We start from the raw sequence: 22,131 nt of genomic DNA, 5'->3' as shown, positions 1-22,131 counted from the left end.
TTTCAGTCTCATTGAGATACTTAGGTGCATACACAACACCATCCACTAGTTTGGGTGGTAGTGGAGTCTATGAGGCCTTTGGTGAGCATGCCAGGAGCTAGGCTGGCTCAGGCCTGGTGCAAAAGAGATGAGCTTACAATCAGAGGAGGTAGGGGAAGTTACCAGAAGGTGAGTGCAATTAGAGAAGGGCCCTGGAAATATCCAGTACAAATGCTGTGTTTTCCGTGTGAGGACACTGAGGTCCAAAGGGATTAAATAATTAGATTGAGGTCACCAAGCTAGTGAGTGATATATCTCAGATGAGAACCCAGGTCTCCAGACTTCAATCAAGGTAGAAGCCCATGTACACTTTCCTGGGGTCTATCAGTTTGCAAATGTAAAAATAAATGGCAGGGTCAAACACTCCTAGATTCCTTAGGGAGGATGTTGTAAAGGGCATTTTCAGAGTCAGTTGGAGGGTGTAGTGCAAGTGGATGATATATCTGTTTCTCTCAAAACCCTCAAAATCGGGGTTCCAGGGGTGCTGTGGGTTTCCCTGATAGCTCAGTTGGTTAAGAATCTGCCTGCAATTCAGGAGACCTGGGTTTGATTCCTGGGTTGGGAAGATCCCCTGGAGAAGGGATAGGCTACCCATTCCAGTATTCTGGCCTGGAGAAATCCATGGACTGTATAGTCCATGGGGTTGCAAAGAGTTGGGCATGACTGAGCAATTTTCAGTTTCACTTTCAGGGGTGCTGTAAAAAGTCCCAGCAAGTGCTAGGGGGTGTGGTCTCCAACCTTTGGGTACAGGGCCAGGAGGGGCAGGGTTCTCACCCAGCCACAGGCACGTGCACATGGATCTCTGGCCAACCTATGAGGTCATGAGCACCCTGAGTATGAATTTGCCATTGTTAGAAGAGGATTTGGGGAACTGACTTCTGTGGACTTGTCCCTTCAGAGAGGCTCTCCTATAAATCGGCCTTGTCCCTCAGATGTGGGTGTCTATGCACACACACACTCAGGCTGGATATCAGAGTGATGCAGCTGATCTTCCATCATGTTAGTGTGTTAGTCGCTCAGTTGTGTCTGACTCTTTGTGACCCCATGGACTATAGTTCACCAGGCTTCTCTGTCCATGGGATTTCCCAGGCAAGAATACTGGAGTGGTGTGCCATTCTCCAGGGAATCTTCCCAACACAGGGATCGAACCTGGGTTCCCTGCATTGAAGGCAGATTCTTTACTAGAGTGTACCAATCCTGACATTGAGCCAGGTCAGTGGCCTCAGGCTGTGCATACTATATGGCATGGAGACACCAGTCACCAAGGCGACATTCAGGGCCCTGCTTGGCCAGAAAGTCCACACCTCTCTTATTTACTAACTCTCTCTGCCTCGTGCCAAACCATGGGCTTTCCTGGGCAGCTTCCAAGTTCCTCCTCTCCAGAAGGAATCCCACACAGTCTGGAATATGTCAGCCTTTTCACATGCAGTGGGTTGCTTGCAGACACCGAGTCCTGTTTAGTGATTCATGAACATTTTACAGGAAACTTCCCAAACCCATTTGATATGGCTGGCCTCCTCTTTAGAAACCACAGGAGAAAGGGCATGCTCCTTTCACTTCCTCTTCCACCTCCCGTTTCTCTGCCAAAGCAGTGAGCTGAGAGCACAGGATAAGGGTCAGGAAGCCCAAAGCGTGGTACAGTGAGGAGAGCTCTCAATGAAGAGTCAAGAGGCCAGGGCTCCCGTCCAAGTCCAGGCTCTGACCAGGTGGATGGCATTGGGCAACCCGCTTGCCCTCTTTGTACTTGATTTTCCCTGTAATAGAAAATGACGGCTTTGATCTTCATCCCCTCTAAAGACCCTTTGATTGAAGGTTGTTTTCATGCTCAATTTTCTCCTGTTTTCACGTTCCTGGTTGAACCACAATAAAGTGTTTTGCAGGTGTGTGGTGCCTTTCAGGATAATTTCACTCCTGTGGGAAGATGTATTGTCATGTCTGTTGTTATAATGTCACAGAACCCTCTTATTAATCAATAAAATTGATGGGTTAATGTGTAGGGTTTTATAAATGTGTAACCACAGATTTCATCCTGCTGGAATATGTAAACATGATGAACCCATCTTGGATTGTTGTACTCAGCTACCACGTAAGAGGGCAAGTGTGGCCCCACTTATCTTGAGCAATTGAGCATCTAGTTATTTGAAGTAATTTCAATGTCTTGTGTCAGTCTTTGAAGCTGCTTGCATATGACTAGGAAACATAGTTTCAGGTCACTTTCAGATGGTTATTTCTATTTAGTTTTACTGAGTAATAACACCTTACATCTCTATACAAGCGGGACCTTTCCCTCTTATGTCCCTCTCTCCAAGATCTAGTGTCTCTTCTCTTAGTGATGCAAGGATGATGCTGAATACCATGGAGAAAGCCATTTACCTTCACAGGCATAGTCACATATATTCTCTTATTCAGGGGTCACAGCAGTTCCCAGAGACACTTACTGGTGAGCAAAGTTGCACCTTGGAGAGCTGAAATAGCAACTGTGGATGAACAGGGGCCTCACCCACTGGGTGCTCTTCACATGTGAGATACTTTTCAGAAGAGACATTAGAAAGCTTTAATGAATCATTCTTATGCGTTCATTCAACTCTGCTAAGAATATCTCAGCCCTACTATTTGTCATGTAATAGTCTTAGGCAACAGGAGGATAAGAGTGATTCAAGTGTTGTACCTGTGGAAGGCAGAAGAATATCCCCCTTCAAAGGTCCATGTCCTAAACCTCCAAACCTGTGAAAGTGTTAATCACTCAGTGGTGTCTGACTTCACAACCCCAAGGACTGTAACCCACCAAGCTCCTCTGTCCGTAGGATTTCCCAGGCAAGGATACTGGAATGGGTTGCCTTTCCTCCTCCCAGTGGATCTTCCCGACCCAGGGATAGAACCTAGATCTCCTGCATTACAGGCAGATTCTTTACTTTCTGAGCCACCAGGAAAGCACTGAAGCCCCAAAATCCCCAAACCTGGGAATATGTTACTTAAAAGAGGGACTTTGCAGGTGTGATTAAGTAAAGGGTCTTGAGCTGGGGAGATGTTCCTGGATGTTCTTATAATCACAAGAGTCTGCATAAGAGGATGGCAGGAGGGAGGGTCAGAGTCAGAAGAGATGTGATGCTGGAAGCAGAGGTGAGAGAGAGATTTGAAGATGCTTTGCTACTGCTCTTGAAGATGCCAGAAGGGGCCATGAGCCAAGGATTGAAGGCAACCCTTAGAAGTTAGAAAAAAACAAGAAAACAGACTTTTCCTCAGGACCTTTAGAAGGAACAAGCCCTGCTGATACCTTTATTTTTAGCTTAGTGAAGTTAGTTAGTGAAGTTGCTCAGTCGTGTCATACTCTTTTCGACCCCATGGACTGTAGCCTACCAGGCTTCTCAGTCCATGGAATTTTCCAGGCAAGAGTACTGGAGTGGGTTGCCATTTCCTTCTCCAACTTTTGGCTTAGGGAGATCCATTTCAGACATCAGAGCTGCAGAACTATAAGAAGATACATCTGTATTGTTAGAAGCCATCATGTTTGTGTTGAACTGTTACTGCTCCCATAGGAAATGGACACAGTGCCTGTCTCAAGGAACTCACCTTCTGTTTGGCAGTGGACAGTTTCCTGAGGTGGGAGAGGAGCTTCAGAGTGCTAGGAGTTGAGACGAGCAACTCCATACCCAGCCTGGATGGAAGGTACAGTGTTAGGTGCGGGTTGCTCAAGGAGACAACATGGAAGATGAGTCACAAACATCTGGGCACAATTTTTCTGTGTCACTGTGCCCCAGGTAGAGCCACTCTAGAAGGAAATGAACAGCCTGGGGATTCCATTTGTCCGCTGGATGGGGGACAGAGCAGTAAAGAACCAAATGTACCTGAGAAATCTGTACCCTGGCCCCATCTTGGCAGAGTAATCCCACCTGTTTCCTTGGAGGCAAGTCCACCAGGTGGTCATCAATTATAGACCTGTGTGAAATCTACAGACGTGCAATATATACAAGTGGCATATATATAACTCTCTAAAGGTCCATCTAGAGCAACACAGAATATAGATCAGCATCATATTCAATATCCATTAGCTTACGGACACATTGTGGAACTCGAAACAGCTGAAGCTTGAAGTTGATCATCTCCTTGCATTACGATGAATGGAAGCAATTATAGGCGGATTCAATGGCAGCGCCATCATTTATTGGAGTATAATTCCTCTAGCCAATCAGTGCTCTAAGTAACAATAAATTATATTAGCTTTCCAGTGCTACTTGAACATGTAAGGGGCTGTGGATCAATGGGTAGCTGATACTGGAAAAGCTTCACCATTCAGTTCTTGTTGAATCTGTAATTAACAAATGAAACTCAACTAATCATCGTAGATTGTTCATCTGACGACATTCTTGTTTTCGAGCACACTGTATGTGGGCCTGCACTATCCCCTGTCACGGTGCCCAGCAGCAAATGAATGCATCTCTCAGAGCGTTCGAATGGTGTGTTACTGTGATAAAACGCTTCATCCTTGCAGGCTGCTGATTCATCTGGCTTGAACAGTATGTGCTAATCAATGACTGTTTTATATTAAAAGGCACAGTTTAATTTTGCTACAGATTGGTTGGCAGTTTCCCAAGAAAATATCAGTAAACTGAGGAGTCTTGAAAGTAATGTGTGAAATAGATGTGAAACAGGTAGAAAGAAACTGCTGGTGGCTTCTGCTAATCAAAATTCCCCCCTGCTCCTCCAAGCACCTGGGGAAGAAAAGAAGCATAAAAGGCTTTACAATCGCACCAAGTTTCAACTTAAAGACACACTTATTGGTAGATTAAGTTCCACTCTATTATTTATTCTCTCTAGTTTCTCTACCCGAAAAATACCTTCATCTTGTAAAATGACATTTACATTAAGCCTGAAATAGTGCTTAGGCTCACTGGAAGTTTCAGAAAAGGGTGGGTGCTGAGACCCACTTGCTAGCACAGTGTTTGCAATGCTCATTACAAATATTAGGGACCACGATGTTCAGTAACTACTTAGCATAATTTTGTTTCACTCGTTTACTATGCACCAGTGATACTCAATTGAGTCTTAGCATTAATACACTCATAATATACAGTGCAGTGCCTCCATATGGCGCATTGGGTAGAAGCATATTAAACATATTACACAAACAGAGCTCAACACCTCACATATTATTGATCAACAATGCACCAATTAGACAATACAGCAGTCATGAAAATAAACACTGGCATATGTGCCCAAGGTCTAAATGAAAATCAGATGGAGGGAACAAATGAAAATAGAGAAGGGGGATAACAGAACAGGATCACATAGGTTAGATTGTTGCAATGAACCCAAAGGCACAGGGTCTTCCGTTGTCTGGAGACAGAGCACTGAAACCAACGTGGTTTATGTGGAGTGGGTTATTCAGTAGACCTAGAAAATCTCTCTTTTTAGGCCAGTACTGCCCAGCAGAAATATGATGGGAGCCATAAACATAATTCACATTCGTTTAGTTTCAATTTTCTAGTAGCCACATTTTTAAAACTTGAGAAGAAACAGGTGAAATTGCTTTTCATAACACTTGATTGAACTCAATGTATGCCAGATATCATTTCAACATGGAATCTGTTTAAAATTATTAATTCTGAACTTAATACTATTTTCATACCAAGCCTGAAATTCAGTGTGTATTTTATACTTATAACACATCTCAGTTCAGACTAGGCATGTTGCCCATGCTCAGCTTGGCTATGGGCTACCGGGTTCATGCAGTTTTCGATTTGCCATTATAGTTCATCTCCTCCTCCCATACTGTGTGTTCTTCTGGATCAGTGGCTCTTGGAGCTCTGTGAGCAGCCCAGTGACTTGCTCAAGGTCATTCAAACTTTAAGTGGCAGAATCACTCTCTGAGGTCTTTCCACTAGAGGCTCTCCTCCTTGCGTCCATCTGGTATGCGTCTCTCCATTTCATTGTTTTTCTACAAAGGCACATTTATGTATTATTAGTGCATTAATAATGATGATCCATCAAAAGCTATTTTCTCAAACCCTTAAAATAATGACCCTTTGCTCTAACACTTAGCAACTTTTCTCATGTTCCGGAAGAATAGAGTTAGCAAGCATTTTACAGTTAGAGCACAAAGTCTTATAGTAGGAAAAAAACAAACTGCTCCTGAATACAGACAGCTTGTCTTCCTTTCTGTTCCTGCCCTTCACTAGCTGAGTGACAGTGTGAACACTGGGCAGTCAGCCCTTCTGGAAGACACTGGATCTCAGTGTCTTCATCTGTGAAATGGAAGGTCAGAGTGCCCAGCTGGCCTATTTGCCAAGTTTGCTGTAAGTCTCATATCAGATCAGACTTGTGGCAGTGCTTTGTGAAGTGACAAGTACCATGCAAATGTGAAGGTCTGTTGCTTTTCAAGAGAGAAGCCAAATTTTTAAATCCTGGTATACACCAGATGCATGCATTTAGTTTTTTGTAGGGAGATCAATGATATATGAAACCACTCACCTACAAAAAAAATTACACCACTACTGAGAAGATTAAGCCTTGCTCAACCAGCCCCCACTTTCTCCTCCTCCACCTTAGCACCCAGTGCCAGTCTGTCCTATGCAGGTATTCTGTCAAGGTGTGGACACTTGGGTGAAGGCCCAGCTCTAGATATGAAACAAGCCATCAGCACACGCATGCTTTTAAATTGGGTTGAGCTGGTAACCTCAGGTGAGCAGAGGGTCCTCACCTCCAGAGCAGGGCACATCTATACCAATGCCACGTGGAACCTGCTTACTGTGTACAGATGGGGATGTGCACATGCACTGTGCTGAGACTCAAGCATGGATTATATACCGATGGGTGAATCCCCTGGATGAGACGCCGAGGACAGACCTGCCTCTCGTATTGACTCAAGCATTTGTCACAAGATTTGGTAGAAAAACGAAAAACCAAAGCTTGCTTTCTTATATTAATTGGCAGCCATGTTGGCTATTAAACCTACAGTGGCAGTATTTGCTGTAGAAAATTTTCTCTTTATTTCATGAGGACAGTAGAGGGGAAGAAAAATCTGCCACTCACCGCTATCATGGCACCTTAAGTAATAATAAAGATAATGATGATCAGAATGATAGAAATAGGAGCTGTTATTTGATCAACAATAAGAAGTCCTTTTGGGAGGGAGGTGGGAGTGGGGTTCAGGATGGGGAACACATGTAAATCCATGGCTGCTTCATGTCAATGTATGGCAAAAACCACTACAATATTGTAAAGTAATTAGCCTCCAACTAATAAAAATAAATGGGGAAAAAAAAAAAAGAAGTCCTTTCGGTTTCAGTGTGAGATACTAAAATCTTAAATTGCAAGGTATTGTCCGTTTTCATTCACTGCTCCTCAGAGAGCCAATGCAAAGCGACAGAAGGATTTTAATAACAATAGCAAGCATACCTAGAATGAGCATCGTTAACCAAATTATTATCACAGATGTCATTAACATGTGTCGTGTTTGAAAAGATGAACGTGTTGTTTTAATTCGCTTTTGAAATATCCACAACAGGGTCTCCACGCAGTTAAATAAAACAGAAACAGTTCATTAGAACAGAAGGAAACTATCCGGATGCATTGGTCACAACTTGGTTGCAAGCATTTCTGACAGCAGCCCTCTGTTGAAGGGGAAATTGCCTAAATTGCCAGTTATTATCATTTTTAATAAATAAGCCTTCCATCTCCTCCCGCCCTCCTTCTCTCCCTCCCTCTGGCTTCTCAGCAATTGTGTTCAACAAGCATATTTTCAGTGGGACCATTTCTATTACCGAGTGATTGAGCTCTGATTTACACATCAATTACCCACCTTCATGGAGATTTTCATGCTCCCCGAGCTGACATCAATGAAGCATAACTGCGTAAACGCTTTATTTCATACCAGTTTTGGATAACTGAGACTGATAACTAATCATATTGAGAGACAATGTGCTCGAATACAGGAAACAATAAACGCTTCCCTTGGAAATCTCATCTATTCTTTATGAGCTCACCATTCACATGCTTATCTCACTCATCCATTTCTCTCTGTGCGGCTCTTCCTCTCACTGGGTATCACAAGTGCAATTTGGGTTTGACCCTTGAATCCAAGCATTTGCAAAAACCAAACTCCTTTTCCAGATTCCTTAAACAGCAGAAAATCTTGCTGTCTTCCCACCTCTGTTGTAGGCCAGTTTTGCCAAACACGGCCAGTCAGAGGGACTGAACTTGGTTGTGTCTTTCATCTCTTGTTTACTCACCCGCGTTTGTCCCATGGGACCTTCTTTAGTGTCACTTGGTTATTGTGTACTTGAACAAGCTGATGTTCAAGCTGGGGACTCTTCTACTGCTCAAGGCCTGGACCACAGCAGCCTGGTTTTACCTCTCCACCCCAGGCCAACCTGAGAGTGAGCCCAGGGCACTTTGTTCCTATGGCTCCAATGTGTGTTACCCTGCATGGTGATGATTTTAGAGTGGACTTGCCTTCCCTCCTGGCCTGTGAATTTCCTGAAGACTCCTACTATTTCTTATATTTTTTCTGAGCACCAAACATGGTCTGTAGTGTGATGTAGGCACCCAATAAATGTTTGTTGATTAAATAGACAAATTAATTAATAGCTTTGTCAACATTTGTCACCGAACTTGGGCAGAAAAAATGTTTATCTGTCATTTGTTCATTCATTCAGTCAAATAATATTTATTGAGAGCTGAACACTGAGCATGGCACGTTTCCAAATAAATGGGAAGCAGAAATGCGTGATTCCTCTCCAGCGACAGTTTCATTTAGCACCCATGGTTCTCTTAGAGCAGGAAAAGGGAAAAGAGGGAAAGTCTAAGGAGAGTTGTGCTGGGATCGAAGCGAGAGGGGTGGGTGTCATGTCCATGGAGTAGGAAAAGTTTAAGGAAAGTCTAAGGAGAGTTGCGCTGGGATCGAAGCGAGAGGGGTGGGTGTCATGTCCATGGAGTAAAACAGATCATTTCTAAGGTCTTGATTATTCATATTTACTGTGGTGAGGGCTGTGAATTGACTCAGTAATGCCATCCAGGGGTGCAGGGGTCTGCCAGCACCTCCATAACTGAGTCCCATAAACTGGGAGGCTTAAACCACAGAGATTTTTCTCTCCTGGTTCTGGAAGCTCAAAGTCTGAATTCAAGGCTTGGGCAGGGTTGGTTCCCTCCAAGGGCTGAGAGGGAAAACGTGTCCCAGGCCTCTCTCCCAGCTTCCGGTGGTTTACTGGCCACCTAGCATGTTCCTTGGCTTGTAGAAGCATCATCCCATCTGTCTTCATCTTCCCATGTGGTTCTCTCTCTCTCTCTCTCTTCATGTTTCCTCTTTGTATAAGGACACCAGTCATGGTGAATGAGGGACCACTCTGCTCCAGTATGACATCTCATGTTTACTCGTTACATCTGCGTGATCCTATTTCCAAAGAAGGTCCCATTCGGAGGTCCTGGGGGTTGGGACTCCACTATACGAGCATTGAGGGAACACACTTCAACCCAAAATGGGGGGAGAGGCAGTAGCACCTTGTCTGGCACCTCATCGAGATAAGAAGGAGAAGTGTGACCCAGGAGCAAGTCCCAGTTAGGTCCATGGGACCACGTGGGAAAGGACCCTGGAGTCATGAGGTACAGAAGGCAGGAGAAGCAAACAGTGCCTGGTGTCTCTTTGCCATGGTCCCCATCTCATGCCCTGGCTGTGTGCTCAGGCTACTCGATGGGGTGGATGTGCCAGGGAGGGGCAGGGGCCCAAAGAGGAAGCCTTTAGGGGATGGAATTTGCCTGGGCCGAGTTTAGTGAGTACGCATGGATCAAAGGGTTTGGTGAGACATGAAAATGGAGTCCGCTTACGACTGTCAATTGTAAACTGCTTGTTAAGGGCATTAATTTCCTTAGTTTAAAAGTAATTAAGAATGCAGTTTCTGAGAAAATATTGCTTTAAATTAAGTAGTTATTGAACTCGTCTTGCTCATAGCTAACTGAAAATTAAACACCTTTTAAAAGTGTCATTTATGAGAAGTCAGGTTATATTAAGACTTTGACTTGGAAAAGAATTCCTGATATTTAATGGGGATGGAGAGGAAAGACTTCAGGCAGCTTTTTCCTAATTTGAAAGACAGAGTTGTTCTGTGTAGGTTGGCAGCAGAAGCAACAGGTACTGAGCAGGGGACGTGGCCCGTGGGATGGTGCCAGGATCCTCAGAGGCTGGACCAGGGATGATCAGGGGCAGAGGGCCAGGCCAGGCACCCTGCCTGCCACGAGGCAGAATTGAAACCACCAAGAATAATCAAAGCAGGACACCGCCTCCTCTTGCATGTATCCATGGAACCGTTTCTGATTAGGAAAAACGAAGGATCAAGATTTAGATCTTGCAGCTCTTTAAAGCTCAGCATTAGCATTGACTCTGATTCATTCAAAGAGAGAATTAGAAATGAGATAATTTCAAGTTGACACTAAGAAGCACAGGAAGAAGCACTGGATGAATAAAAAGAGGATAATGAAAATTCTTACTTCTGATTGTCATTTGGGAAACAGGGTAGATGCTGACAAGAGGGGCAGTGAGAATATTCTATCATTTTGATTTTTCTCTAGTTTTAATTTTTGAAGCAATTCAAAAAGAAACATATAAATAAATACACTTACTGTGTTCACTCTCAGAGTGTATATTCCTTGGCTTGTATTATCCATTCCGGGCCCCTACTTGTCTTCAAGAAGTGTCTTTGAAAGCTTTTGAGTCATGCAATTATGCAGCTCTCTCGGCGTGGCCACAGAGAATGTAAGATGCTTGTAAGACATTGGTTTGTGTTACCAATGGGTCAGTGAGCCAGAAGGAGTGATGGTGAAGTCTCGTTTTTAATGGATGGGTCAGAACTAGAGTTCTTTTTAAACGATTTTCTATGAAAATGGAAATCAAACACCTAGGCTAAGAAAATATCACAAAAGCAGAAAAGGAATTCCGGCTGCGTAGATATCTGTGGTGCAATGGTGTCCTCTTGTAGCATGGTCCCTGAGTGCAGAGGAGGAGGATGCTTGAAGGAAGATTCAAAGGAGATAAGGCACAACCTGGGCTGCTGGTGGAGGAGGGAAAGAACACTTGTTAGGGAGACAGATATCTCTCTCCAGCAGACAGGGATATTGTCCAAGGACAAAAGAATTTAATTTCACTGGAAAGATTGCTTTTAAAGTGCATTTTAACAGACTTCTAGAAAGTTATTGATATGTTGAGTACAACTGCAGTCAGACCTTTGGGTTGCCAGAGTCATGGTCATTCTATATAAAAAAAAAGTGGCATTTCCATTAAAATGGAATCCACTCAAAAATGAAATTTTTGTGCACTCTTGCAATATTGTTGCCAATCATTACCCTTCTGAGTATCTACCATGCTCCAAGAGCCCCCTCCAAGCTGAGATTTTCTGTTCAGATCATCTGAAGCAGGGAGTTGAGATTTTTGATGACCTACCTTGATCAACTATTCTGTGCTGTCCTGTGTGTGTGTTAGTCTCTTCAGTCATATCCGGCTCTTTGCAACACCATGGACTATAGCCCGCCAGGCTTCTCTGTTCATGGAATTTCCCAGGCAAGAATACTGGAGTGGGTTGCCATTTCCTTCCCCAGGGGATCTTCCTGACCTGTGCCTGATCGAACCTGTGTCTTTTGCACTGGCAGGCAGATTCTTTTCCACTGCGCCACCTGGGAAGCCTTTTTACCATTCCTAGATATATTCAATTATCTTCACACCTTGAGTTGGTATATGTTAGAGGTATTGCACTATTTAGGGAGTTTGGTAGGCTAGTCAAAATAATTTTGCCCTAAGCTTAAAGTCAAATACTTTTTAAAAAAGTGTCTTCCTCACACTATCTGTATTTAGCATTGCTTATTTATATATAAGAAGATTTGCTGTACTCACCTGTAGCATGCTGGCAGTGACTTGAAAGTCATGGACCTTTTCCTTAAGGAGTAGAATGTCTAATGGGACACATAGAGAACCCCAGTTAAATCATTATCAATGCACAAGATTGAACCTCCTGAATGAGCATGGTGTAACTTAGGACCAGGAATATCCAACAGTAGAATATTATTCAGATATGAAAAAAAAAAAGGAATGGAGTATTGATCCATGCTACAATGTGGATGAACCTTGAAAACATTTTGATAAGTGAAAGAAGTCAGGCACAAAAGCCTACATCGTGTGAATGAAATATCCAGGAAAAGCAAATTCATTCAGAAAGAAAGGAAATTAGTGATTGCTTTGGGCTGGCCTGGAAGGGAGGATTCAGGATGGAGAGTAATGCCTAAAACGTACATGGCTGCTTTTGGGCATCAGACAAATATTCTAAAATTATATCATGATGATAGTTGTGAAATGCTATGAATATATGGAAAACCACTGGTTGTATACTTGAAATGGGTGAATTGAATGGTTTGTGAATTCTATCTCAATAGAGTTGTTATAATAATTTTTAAAACTGGGTGGGGAGTAGAAGAGAAGGAGAGCAGGTGAGACAAAAATAAAACATGAGGGGTGGTTCTTGAATGATCTGCCTGACCTCATTGGAGGATGATTTGACAGACCTCCAGGGTGAACTGAATCCGCTTCGTCTTTCAGAAGTAGAGGAACTGGGGTCTCCTCAAGGGGAATATTAAACCTGTTTCCATGCAGGACTTCTGGAACCATGGATTTAAGGGAACTCTCAGAATGAGCACTGGCCCATTTCTCTAAGACCTAAAGAAATTGGCATGACTGGGTGGGCAGCTGACAGATGTGGAGAGTAAATGTATCGTGTGTTTTCTGTCCTTTCATTCCTATCTTTTTTTTTTCCTTTTTAATGAGAGCCAATGTCTGTGAGGAAGAGGGTCCATTTGCTGAAGAGAGTGGTTGTATGTATAGTTGTATGTATGTAACATTAGAGGTTCTGCCAATATTAGAAACCCTATTTCAAGGTCATGTTCATATCTCCAGATCCAAGGTTCTCTTGTGTTTTTCCTTATATGTGCAAAATAATGATAGCCTGTTTTTAGCTTTTTAGACTAGTTTGGAGATAGCACTTCACATTGAAATGCTCATGGATATTAGCAGATACAATGAGAATTTAACTTGAAGTTGATTTTGAATGTATTAAATGGCAGAGGTTTTCTTTTTAATTAATTAATTTATTTTAATTGGAGGTTAATTGCTTTACAATATTGTGGTGGCTTTTGCCATACATCAACATGAATCAGCCACAGGTATATGTGTGTCCCCCCATCTTGAACTCCCCTCACACTCCCGTCTCTACCCTATCCCTCTGGGTTGTCCCAGAGCCCTGGCTTTGGTTGCCCTGCTTCATGCATCAAACTTGGACTGGTCATCTATTTTACATATGGTAATATAGAGGTTTCAGTGATATTCTCTCAGATCATTCCACCCTTGCCTTCTCCCACAGAGTCCAAAAGTCTGTTCTTTACATCTGTGTCACTTTTGCTGCCTTGTGTATAGGATCATCATTGCCATCTTTCTAAATTCCATATGTATGTGTTAATATACCATATTGGTTTTTTTCTTTCTGACTTAATTCACTCTGTATAATAGGCTCCAATTTCATCCACCTCATTCGAACTGACTCAAATGTGTTCCTTTTTATGGCTGAGTAATAGTCCATTGTGTATATGTGCCACAACTTCCTTGTCCATTCATCTGCCAATGGACATCTAGGTTGCTTCCATTTCCTAGCTATTGTAAACAGTGCTATAATGAACATTGGGGTACATGTGTCTCTTTCAATTCTGGTTTCCTCGGGGTGTATGCCCAGCAGTGGGATTTTTTGCTGGGTTGTATGGCAGTTCTATTCCCAGTTTTTAAAGGAGGAGTCTCCACACTGTTCCCCATAGTGGCTGTACTAGTTTGTGTTCCCACCAACAGTGTAAGGGGGTTCCCTTTTCTCCACACCCTCTCCAGCATTTACTGTTTGTAAACTTTTTTATGGCACTGCAAAATGACTGGCACAAGATGATGCCTCATTGTGATTTTGATTTGCATTTCTCTAATTTCATTTCTCTAATAATGAGTGATTTTTTAAAACTGAGAGAAGCTGTATAGACATTAGATCAGTGTTAAATTCAAAATAGGGCTAGATATTGAAAAAAATATGAGGTGGTTGGATGGCATCACTGACTTGATGGACATGAGTTTGTGCAAGCTCTGGGAGTTGGTGATGGATAGGGAAACCTGGCGTGCTGCAGTCCATGGGATCGCAAAGAGTTGGACATGACTGAGCGACTGAACTTGGAAATGGATTGAAAAAAAAAAGTACCACTTGGAATTCTGGAACACGCAGTAAACATAAATATCTACACATTTTATAGAAGGCAGAAATTCATTCAGGAGAACCACAAAGAGTGAGTTATAGCTTATGTTTTTCCCTCGGGTGAATTAAATATGTATTTTTATGCTTTTACAAAGACATTAGCCAAAATAAAGGTGTTTTAGTGCCAGCTGGATTAGAAAACAAATGAGACTGAGTTATCTACCTCCATGTACATTGTTACTACTATAAATCCTATATTAGCAGTATAAACAAACTTGTTTTAAAATACCAGTTTTTTTAATGTTTTCCCAACTAGCTTTGTAAAATAACCAAATTAGGTAAGCAATGATGATTAAACTTCATGAAATATACACACCAAATGGACTTAAACTGGTTTTTACTCTCACTTGCTCAGCTTCTTCCCACAGTTGTAGTTAATTTTTACAATCCCTTTAGGCTCTGTACATTTTGGTATAAGGAAACTAATGGTTTTTCTATACTCACTCGCATCCAAATTAAACTCCTAAAGTTTTTCCTACTGGCAATTTCCAATAAAATACCATCCTAAGGAAAGTTGACCAACAGAATGCAAATGGGACTAGTATTTATTCTTGAGGGTGATGCAAACATGGAGTCAGAAGGGACAAACCTTGGGGTATTAGGAAGAGGGCTAGTTTGGGAATCAGAAAACCTGAGTTCTACCTCCCAGTTCTGCTACAGACATCCTGTGAGGCCCATTGCCTTTCTGAGCACAATTTCCTCATCTGGAAAATGAAGGGACAAGAACAAGATGATGGTGACAGCCGAGTCTGCATTGTCAGCCCAGGTGTCCTACCGCTGTGAGCTAATAAAGACAGTAGAATTGAACTTCCTCCATCTCAGTGAAGCTATTTACATGTGTCCTAGGTCTTAATCTCCCCACAAATGCACCCATGGCTTCTAATGATGAAAGTAGGAATTGCCTGAGTCCAAGATCTGGTTTAAGGACGAGGATAGGAGAATGTCTGAGAGAAGGAGAGGAAATCACTTGAACTTAAAGATGGAAGAGACACGGATTGGCATCTTCCTTTGCTATTCCCCTGATGAGGCCTTGGGCTGCTCTATTCCTCTCCAGAGGGTCACATATCCCTCTTGTGTTAGGAGGGCAGGTTCTCTGTAATTGGAGGCCAGGGAGACCAATGGGTGGGTGAAACCAGAGCTAATATAAAAGATCCATTCTTAGCCTCTAATTAGTAACTAATAAAAAAAAATTAAAAAAAAATAAATAAAATAGCCAAAAAAAAAAAAAAGATCCATTCTAGAGAGTAACTTCTCATCACTGCCTTGTATTGGAACGAGTAACAGAGTACAGTTGGTCTTTGAACAAGGCGGGCTAAGGGGCACCAACCCTTTGGTATCTGCAGTCCCTTTCTGTTTGTGATTCTGCATCGGTTGATTCAGCCAACCTTGGGTTCAACCACCTGTGGATTGTGTGGTACCTTACTATTTACTATTGAAAAAATCCGCGTGTAACTGGACCCATGCAGCTCCAACTGTAGTTCAAGGTCTTGGTGACTTAAATGTATTTAGTTGAATGGAGCTTGTTCTTTTTTCTGTCCTTTCTCTGTCAGCTAGTAGAGATGTCAGTGAAGTAGGGACTCCAAAAAGATAGGCTATACAGGGAGAAAACCAAGGCCTTTGGCCAATGAAGAGTAAATTGAGGTGGCTTTTTTTAATGCATGTTTAAATTGAGATATAGTTGATTTACAATACTATATTTGTTTCAGGTGTCAAACATGACAGGCTCAACATTTTATAGATTATACTCCATTTAGAGTTATTATCAAATATTGGCTATAGTCTCTGTGCTCTGTAAAAGATCCTTTTAGCTTGTCTATTTTACATATAGTAGTTTGTATCTCTTGGTCCCATTCCCTGATTTGGCCCTCCCCCCGGATTTTGAGTGTTCAGTGTCACCATAATGTGCCAAATTCCCTTCTATCCTGTAGGAAATGGTTGGAAGAACATTCCTCCTTGCTAAGAGTGTAGAGGCCCCAGGTTGTGTTTTGGGGCCCAACTCCCTAATGTGAAAGTGAGTTTTCACACTGAGAGGACTTGTTTGCTCTGTCTTCATCAGTGTGAGGAAAGTTGAATTGTTCACACCAGTAACATGGGGATGAATTCTGATTTCTGGCTTGAGCATGTCTTCGTGGGCCATGGAGCAATGCCCCCCTCCCTTTTCTTCATGGGAAGATAAGCCTAGGCGTGTAACAGGGCATCAGATCCTCAAGGGACAGACATCAGCTTTCCTGTGGTCTCTGTGGGGCTCACAGGTTCAAACACAACTTGCCAGAATCCGAAGAACTTTAATTGGGTAGATAAAGAGGTCCTCGTGATTATAAACTGCAGTAGGTGCAACAAGAGGCTAAATACATAGCTGGGGTTTTAATTAGCTGGTGCTTCAAATTAGTCATTTTGGTTTCAGTCAGAAATCAGTGACGTTCTGCACTGTGAAAGCCTCATCACCACATAGTTCATTCCTCATTATACCTCGCCGGGTGAAGCTTTTAGTACAACGCCGTGCTGAGTGAGAAAGGAAAAAATTGGAGAGAGTTGGTTGCCTTCCAGGAGCAGCGGAACTCTATGGAGATGAAATTCACTCTTGCCAGAGATATGAGAATTAACTGTTCTTTGTTGTATGTGTTAAAAAATGCAGCAGGCAGTTTGCTCGCCACAGATAACACCCATGTGCACGCTCAATCTGCTATTCAGATTCCTCGTCTGGAATCTGGTAGCTTAATGAACTGATGCAAAATGCAGCGAGAGCCTCCTAACGCATCCAGCCTGGGTTGAAAGCACCAAGTGCCCTGAGTGCCGGCCGCTGAAAGGGTTCTCATGCATGTTGAAGCACATGTCCTTTCTTCTTGTCCTTTCCTTCGGGATTTTAATTATCTTGGTCCTCAGAGCTGGAGAGAGATAGTTTGCAAACCAAGAGACCGAAGTCCTTCCGTGCTCCTTGTGGGAAAATGAAAGGCGATCCCCGGGCCTGTCATTCTGGGCTGTCAGATGCACAGAATGAACAGAGAGCTGGAAAACTGACATCTTGCTCATGTTCCTTGGAAGCATGATGCTTTGGTGCTCGTGTTTGTGTGGAGGGTCATGGCTGCTGAGGGCAAAGAAATGAAGTGTCTTTCTTCTCTGCAGCAAACCTTCCTCCCAGCCTCCCACTCCCACTAAATATTGCTTTAACTTGTCCCCCATCCCACCCTGGGCACCCCATCATTGTTTGGTTTGGGCAGATTGATGATGGGCTTGGGTTACACGTGGCCAGTATGTGATGCTGAGTCTTGTGCTCCACCCTTCATGCACCCAAAATGGTACTGCTGTCCACACGTCAGCATCCAATACGAAGACACTGTGTCACATGGCAGAGGTTTGGGGTTCTGATCTCAACTTGTGCATAGAAATGACAGGTGACACCAACAAACGTAGTATCTGTGGATGGCATCTAGGACTGTGAAGGATGGGCTGGCTTCCAGTACCTGTACTCGGTGTCTTTCTTGACCAGGCAGGGCTCAGATGTGGGGCCTAGGCTTTGGGTGGACCTCTGGATGATCTTTGATTTTCCGAGGCGGTGATAACATTTGTTGGGCATACTCATGAGGGATCCAGGGAGCTCTTCTGTACCTGGCATTTTTGCATTATGAAAGGATAGCTGATGTTGTTGTTCAGCCATGTCTGACTCTTTTGCGACTCCATGGACTATAGCCCACCAGGCTCCTCTGTCCATAGGATTTTCCAGGCAAGAATACTAGAGTGGATTGCCATTTCCTTCTCCAGGGCGCTTTCCTGACGCAGGGATTGAACCTGCATCTCCTGTATTGGCAGGCAGCTTCTTTATCACTGAGCCCAAACATCCTATAAATATTGCCATGATTTTAAAATGGGGAAATGAAGTGTTGTTTATCCAGGAGATAAAGCTGTCAAAGTCACTTAGAGTTTGTCAGTTCAAGTATTCCTGTGGAGAAAGGTGGATGGTTAAGTGTATTGGCCTCTTCCACCCCATCTATATTAATATCTAGTTAAGCTGCCATGGCTATCACATACTCTGGGCTCTTATTTTATAAATTAACATTATGTGATACTCATGGGAAAAGTGGAGAAGGCAATAGCAACCCACTCCAGTACTCTTGCCTGGAAAATCCCCTGGACAGAGGAGCCTGGTAGGCTGCAGTCCAAGGAGTCGTGAAGAGTTGGACACGACTGAGTGACTTCACTTTCACTTTTCACTTTCATGCATTGGAGAAGGAAATGGCAACCCGCTCCACTGTTCTTGCCTGGAGAATCCCAGGGACAGCGGAGCCTGGTGGGCTGCCGTCTATGGGGTCACACAGAGTTGGACACGACTGAAGCGACGCAGCAGCAGCAGCAGCATGGGCAAAGTAGGCTACCAGTGATAGGTATTAAGGTTTGAAATGTATTCAAAACCTGTTGACTGTACTTATATATTATATCAGTATATCTCTTGTAGTTCCTTTAGCTACTATGTCCTCTTGCATGCTAATTACCTAATTAAGTCTTCACATGACATTACAGGTTTCATCTGGTAGCTGAAAGTAGAGCGTTACTATAAAAACTTCAATAAGCAAAATGGTGTAAAAGTGAAGAGTATCCCCCACTTTCTGAAAGTTCTCATTATGCCACTTTGCTTTTATGAAAGACCTACATTAGGAAGGGAATGATGTTTTTCGTAAAAGCAAAAATTCCCTTTGGATTATTTTTGGTTAGTGCAAATAGATACTAACATAGGTCTCTCGTAAAAGTGGCTTAAGGCAAACGTTTGGAAAGCAGGGGATACCTGTATTAACATGAGTGAGGAAAGCAACATTTATTCAGTACCTGCTAGGCACTTTATGTACATGTATATAATTAAAATTTTCCCAGTGTATGTGTGCTCACCTTGAGTAGGATTATGATCAAAAGCAGGAGGAAAAACCCAATGAACAAAATAAAGCCCACTAGTGGGAGACTTACAGATTTTAGTTTAATACACATAGTCTTGCATGATGAAAAAAATAATTGTGTTCTTATTGAGGAAGTATTCCATTCTATAAAATCAAAGGACCCAGAATGTATCTTTGATAGAGTACTGATCCTCCAAAGGGAAAGCCTGAAATGTGATGAGAGTCAGAGTAACATGGTGTTCATAAAACATTTGTGCCTTAAGGTCATTTAAATCTTTTGGCACCTCTTTTCATTAATGGGAGTTTGTTGATCAACCCAGACCCCCTAAAAGACTTCTAGTCACCTATGATGCAAACTGTGGGAAGAACAACAACAAAACAAAAAGGAGTGTGATTGACTGGGTGATTTGGTTTTTTGTGGACTTTCAAAGATGTTCTTAAACTCTCCTTTGATTTTTTCTTTTGGCCATGCCACATGGCATGTGGGATTCTTAATTCCCCGACTAGGTCTGGAACCTGTGCCCATTGTGATGGAAGCTTGGAGTCCTAACCACTGGACTGTCAGGGAAGTCCTTCTCTTTCGACTTCATTACAACAGACTAATACTGGCTGTGGGCTCAGGACAGAATTCCCATTTATCTGCAATAATATATTTGATAATTCCTTTCCCTTTGGACTTAGTGACATCTGTGAATTCTGGGCCCTAGATAGTTGGCAATACAGTGAAACCTGAATTCAGTACTCTTTTGCACAGTGGACTGACTTTGAGGTAGGCTGTAGTAATTGCCTGTAGTAATTAAGCCAGGACAAGGGAAGAGGATTATGCTGTACTTAAATGGTCATGACTACAATGTCTCATAAGCCAATTTCCGTTTCCTTTTGGATTCTGAAGAACTGGTCAGGATCTTTAACCTATTGGGAATAAAGAAAAGGAGGTCAGCTCTCTATTCAGTATCAGTTTGGGTAGCCTCAACTTGGTTTTTTTCTTCTTATTGATAACATGGCTTCCATGACTAATTCATGTTTGTCTCCTTTTGTCTTTTTCTTTGCACATCAGTCACTATGAACAAGACCGTAGTGCACTTAAGAAAAGGGAATGGGAGCGGAGGAATCAAGAAGTCCAGCAAGAAGACGATCTCTTTTCTTCAGGCTTTGATCTTTTTGGGGAGCCATACAAGGTAGCTGAATATGTATGTAATTTATCTTTCTGCAAAATGGTCACTTGTTATATTTTTGAATGCACTAATCAACACTTAACCTATTTTTAAAACACTCAAATCATTTCCAAGAGAATCTATTTTACAAATGAAATATATACCTGTGCTGTATTTGGGGCCATGACAAGTTTCTGAGGAAATCTTCAGAGACAAATCCCATCTTCTTGGGGGAACATAGTAAGATTTGAAAGGGACTTATGAGACTGCTTGTCTCCAAGGAATTCTTTCCTGCCCAGCACTACCTCTAGCAAGGAATGCCCCCTGACGCTTGATCTCACTTTGATTATCATCAGCGAGGCAGCCCCTGAAGACTTCATCAGAAAGTCAGTGGAGATGTCTGTGTCTCCTCCCGATTGGTGCCATCCATCTCAAAACCACTGCTTCTTGTTTCCATTTCAGGTTGTTAGCAGCTGTTCAGTGGTTTGAGAGCTCTTCAAAAATCACTGTTCTAGGACAAAGGGAAAAAGCCAGTCATTTTTTGCTGGTGATTAATAATCATGGGTTAGGTGATTGCCTCAACCACAGGGGGTAGTGTAGCTTGGTTGATTTTCTAGTGGACTTCTGGCTAGTGTGTAGCTCCAATAAAGATCCTACTTCTACATCTTCAAGTGTTGATTTCACAATGACTGCCTCTGAACTTTCTATTTGGAGTGGAGATTGGGAGAAGAATCCTGTTGAATTGCTGGTAGCTGATTGGTTTTTATTGAAATTTAGTAGCAGTGTAATTTTCTTCAGTGAAACAAAAGTGGTGTAAGAGGTAAAACAACCGTAGAGAAAATGATCAAGAGTTGTAATGTTAGAAGAGCACCATTTAGGGGATACTGACTGATGTAGACAGTGAGCTGTCTGGATCAGTGACTAGTGAGACCAGAGTCTTTGCTGCCTTGTTCAGACTAAGCAAGAAGCTCTTGATTGAGACACCCAGGTGCTTTCCAAATTTGGTAAGTCTGACAAAGAGACTAGTAGTTTTCAATTTGTCAATAGTAGTGTGATCTTTAATAATCCATTTTTCCTATTTCAATTGGTTTAATTTCTGTACTGCTGTTGAATGTGTCCATGGTGAGATATGGTTAGTTTGACAAGCATTTATTGAAGGCCCATTGAGTGTCAGCTATGTCTTAGACTAGTGTCCAAAGGGAAATAAAGATCTAGTTCCTGCATTCAAGGAATTCCTAGTCCAGTGCAGAGATCATCACGAATGAGTGAGGGCATGACTGCATGGTAACTGCTGATGAGATAGGCAGGGGAATAGATGCCTGAAGACTTTGAATACCTAGATGTCTGGACATGAGTCTGTACACGAAGAGAAGTCATCACCAATTTTAAAGTCAGGAAATGGCCAAGACAGATGAAGACTTGTAAAGATGATGTTGGAAGTGTGGGGAGTGGTGGATTGGAGGGAAGGGAAACTAAGGGGTGAAGACACAGGAGGGAGAGGTACTGATGAGCAGAGCAAGGTCCCAGGGCAGATGAGTAAATACAAAATTGAGAACATGTGTTGAGTCATGAGCCTTGGGTAGGAAGGTGGGAATGGAATATTAGGATAAGAATAAAGAAGGAGTATGGAAGACAAGAAGTTGTGGCCTCCGTTTTTCTCAGAAAATGGAAGTGAGGTCAAAGGATGACGGACACCTCCTCCCTTCTTTAGTGGTTTTTTGTTTGTTTGTTTGTTTTTGCCAC

The 22,131-nt window shown here is 42.6% G+C and overlaps 1 protein-coding gene across 11 annotated transcripts in view; it reads left to right on the top strand.

The window, feature by feature from the left end:
- The window catches only part of AFF2 (AF4/FMR2 family member 2), a 541,148-nt gene that overhangs the window by 159,202 nt on the left and 359,815 nt on the right, over positions 1–22,131 (top strand). For 4 of the 11 annotated variants that reach the window (XM_043458359.1, XM_043458364.1, XM_043458362.1 and 1 more), the window contains exon 2: positions 20,292–20,412. The exons of 1 other annotated variant lie outside the window; for it this stretch is intronic. In XM_043458359.1, coding sequence (XP_043314294.1) covers positions 20,292–20,412 — 121 coding nt within the window. Of the gene's footprint in view, positions 1–326; positions 332–3,330; positions 3,335–20,291; positions 20,425–22,131 lie in introns of those variants that run through there. 6 more of the 11 variants (XM_043458361.1, XM_043458360.1, XM_043458358.1 and 3 more) reach the window with 3 other exon arrangements.

The sequence above is a fragment of the Cervus canadensis genome, chromosome X (genome assembly GCF_019320065.1).
Source record: "Cervus canadensis isolate Bull #8, Minnesota chromosome X, ASM1932006v1, whole genome shotgun sequence".
Classification (NCBI taxonomy): Eukaryota; Metazoa; Chordata; class Mammalia; order Artiodactyla; family Cervidae; genus Cervus; species Cervus canadensis.
The sequence above is the reverse complement of the archived record's forward strand: the minus strand, read 5'-3'. Positions and strand labels throughout refer to the sequence as shown.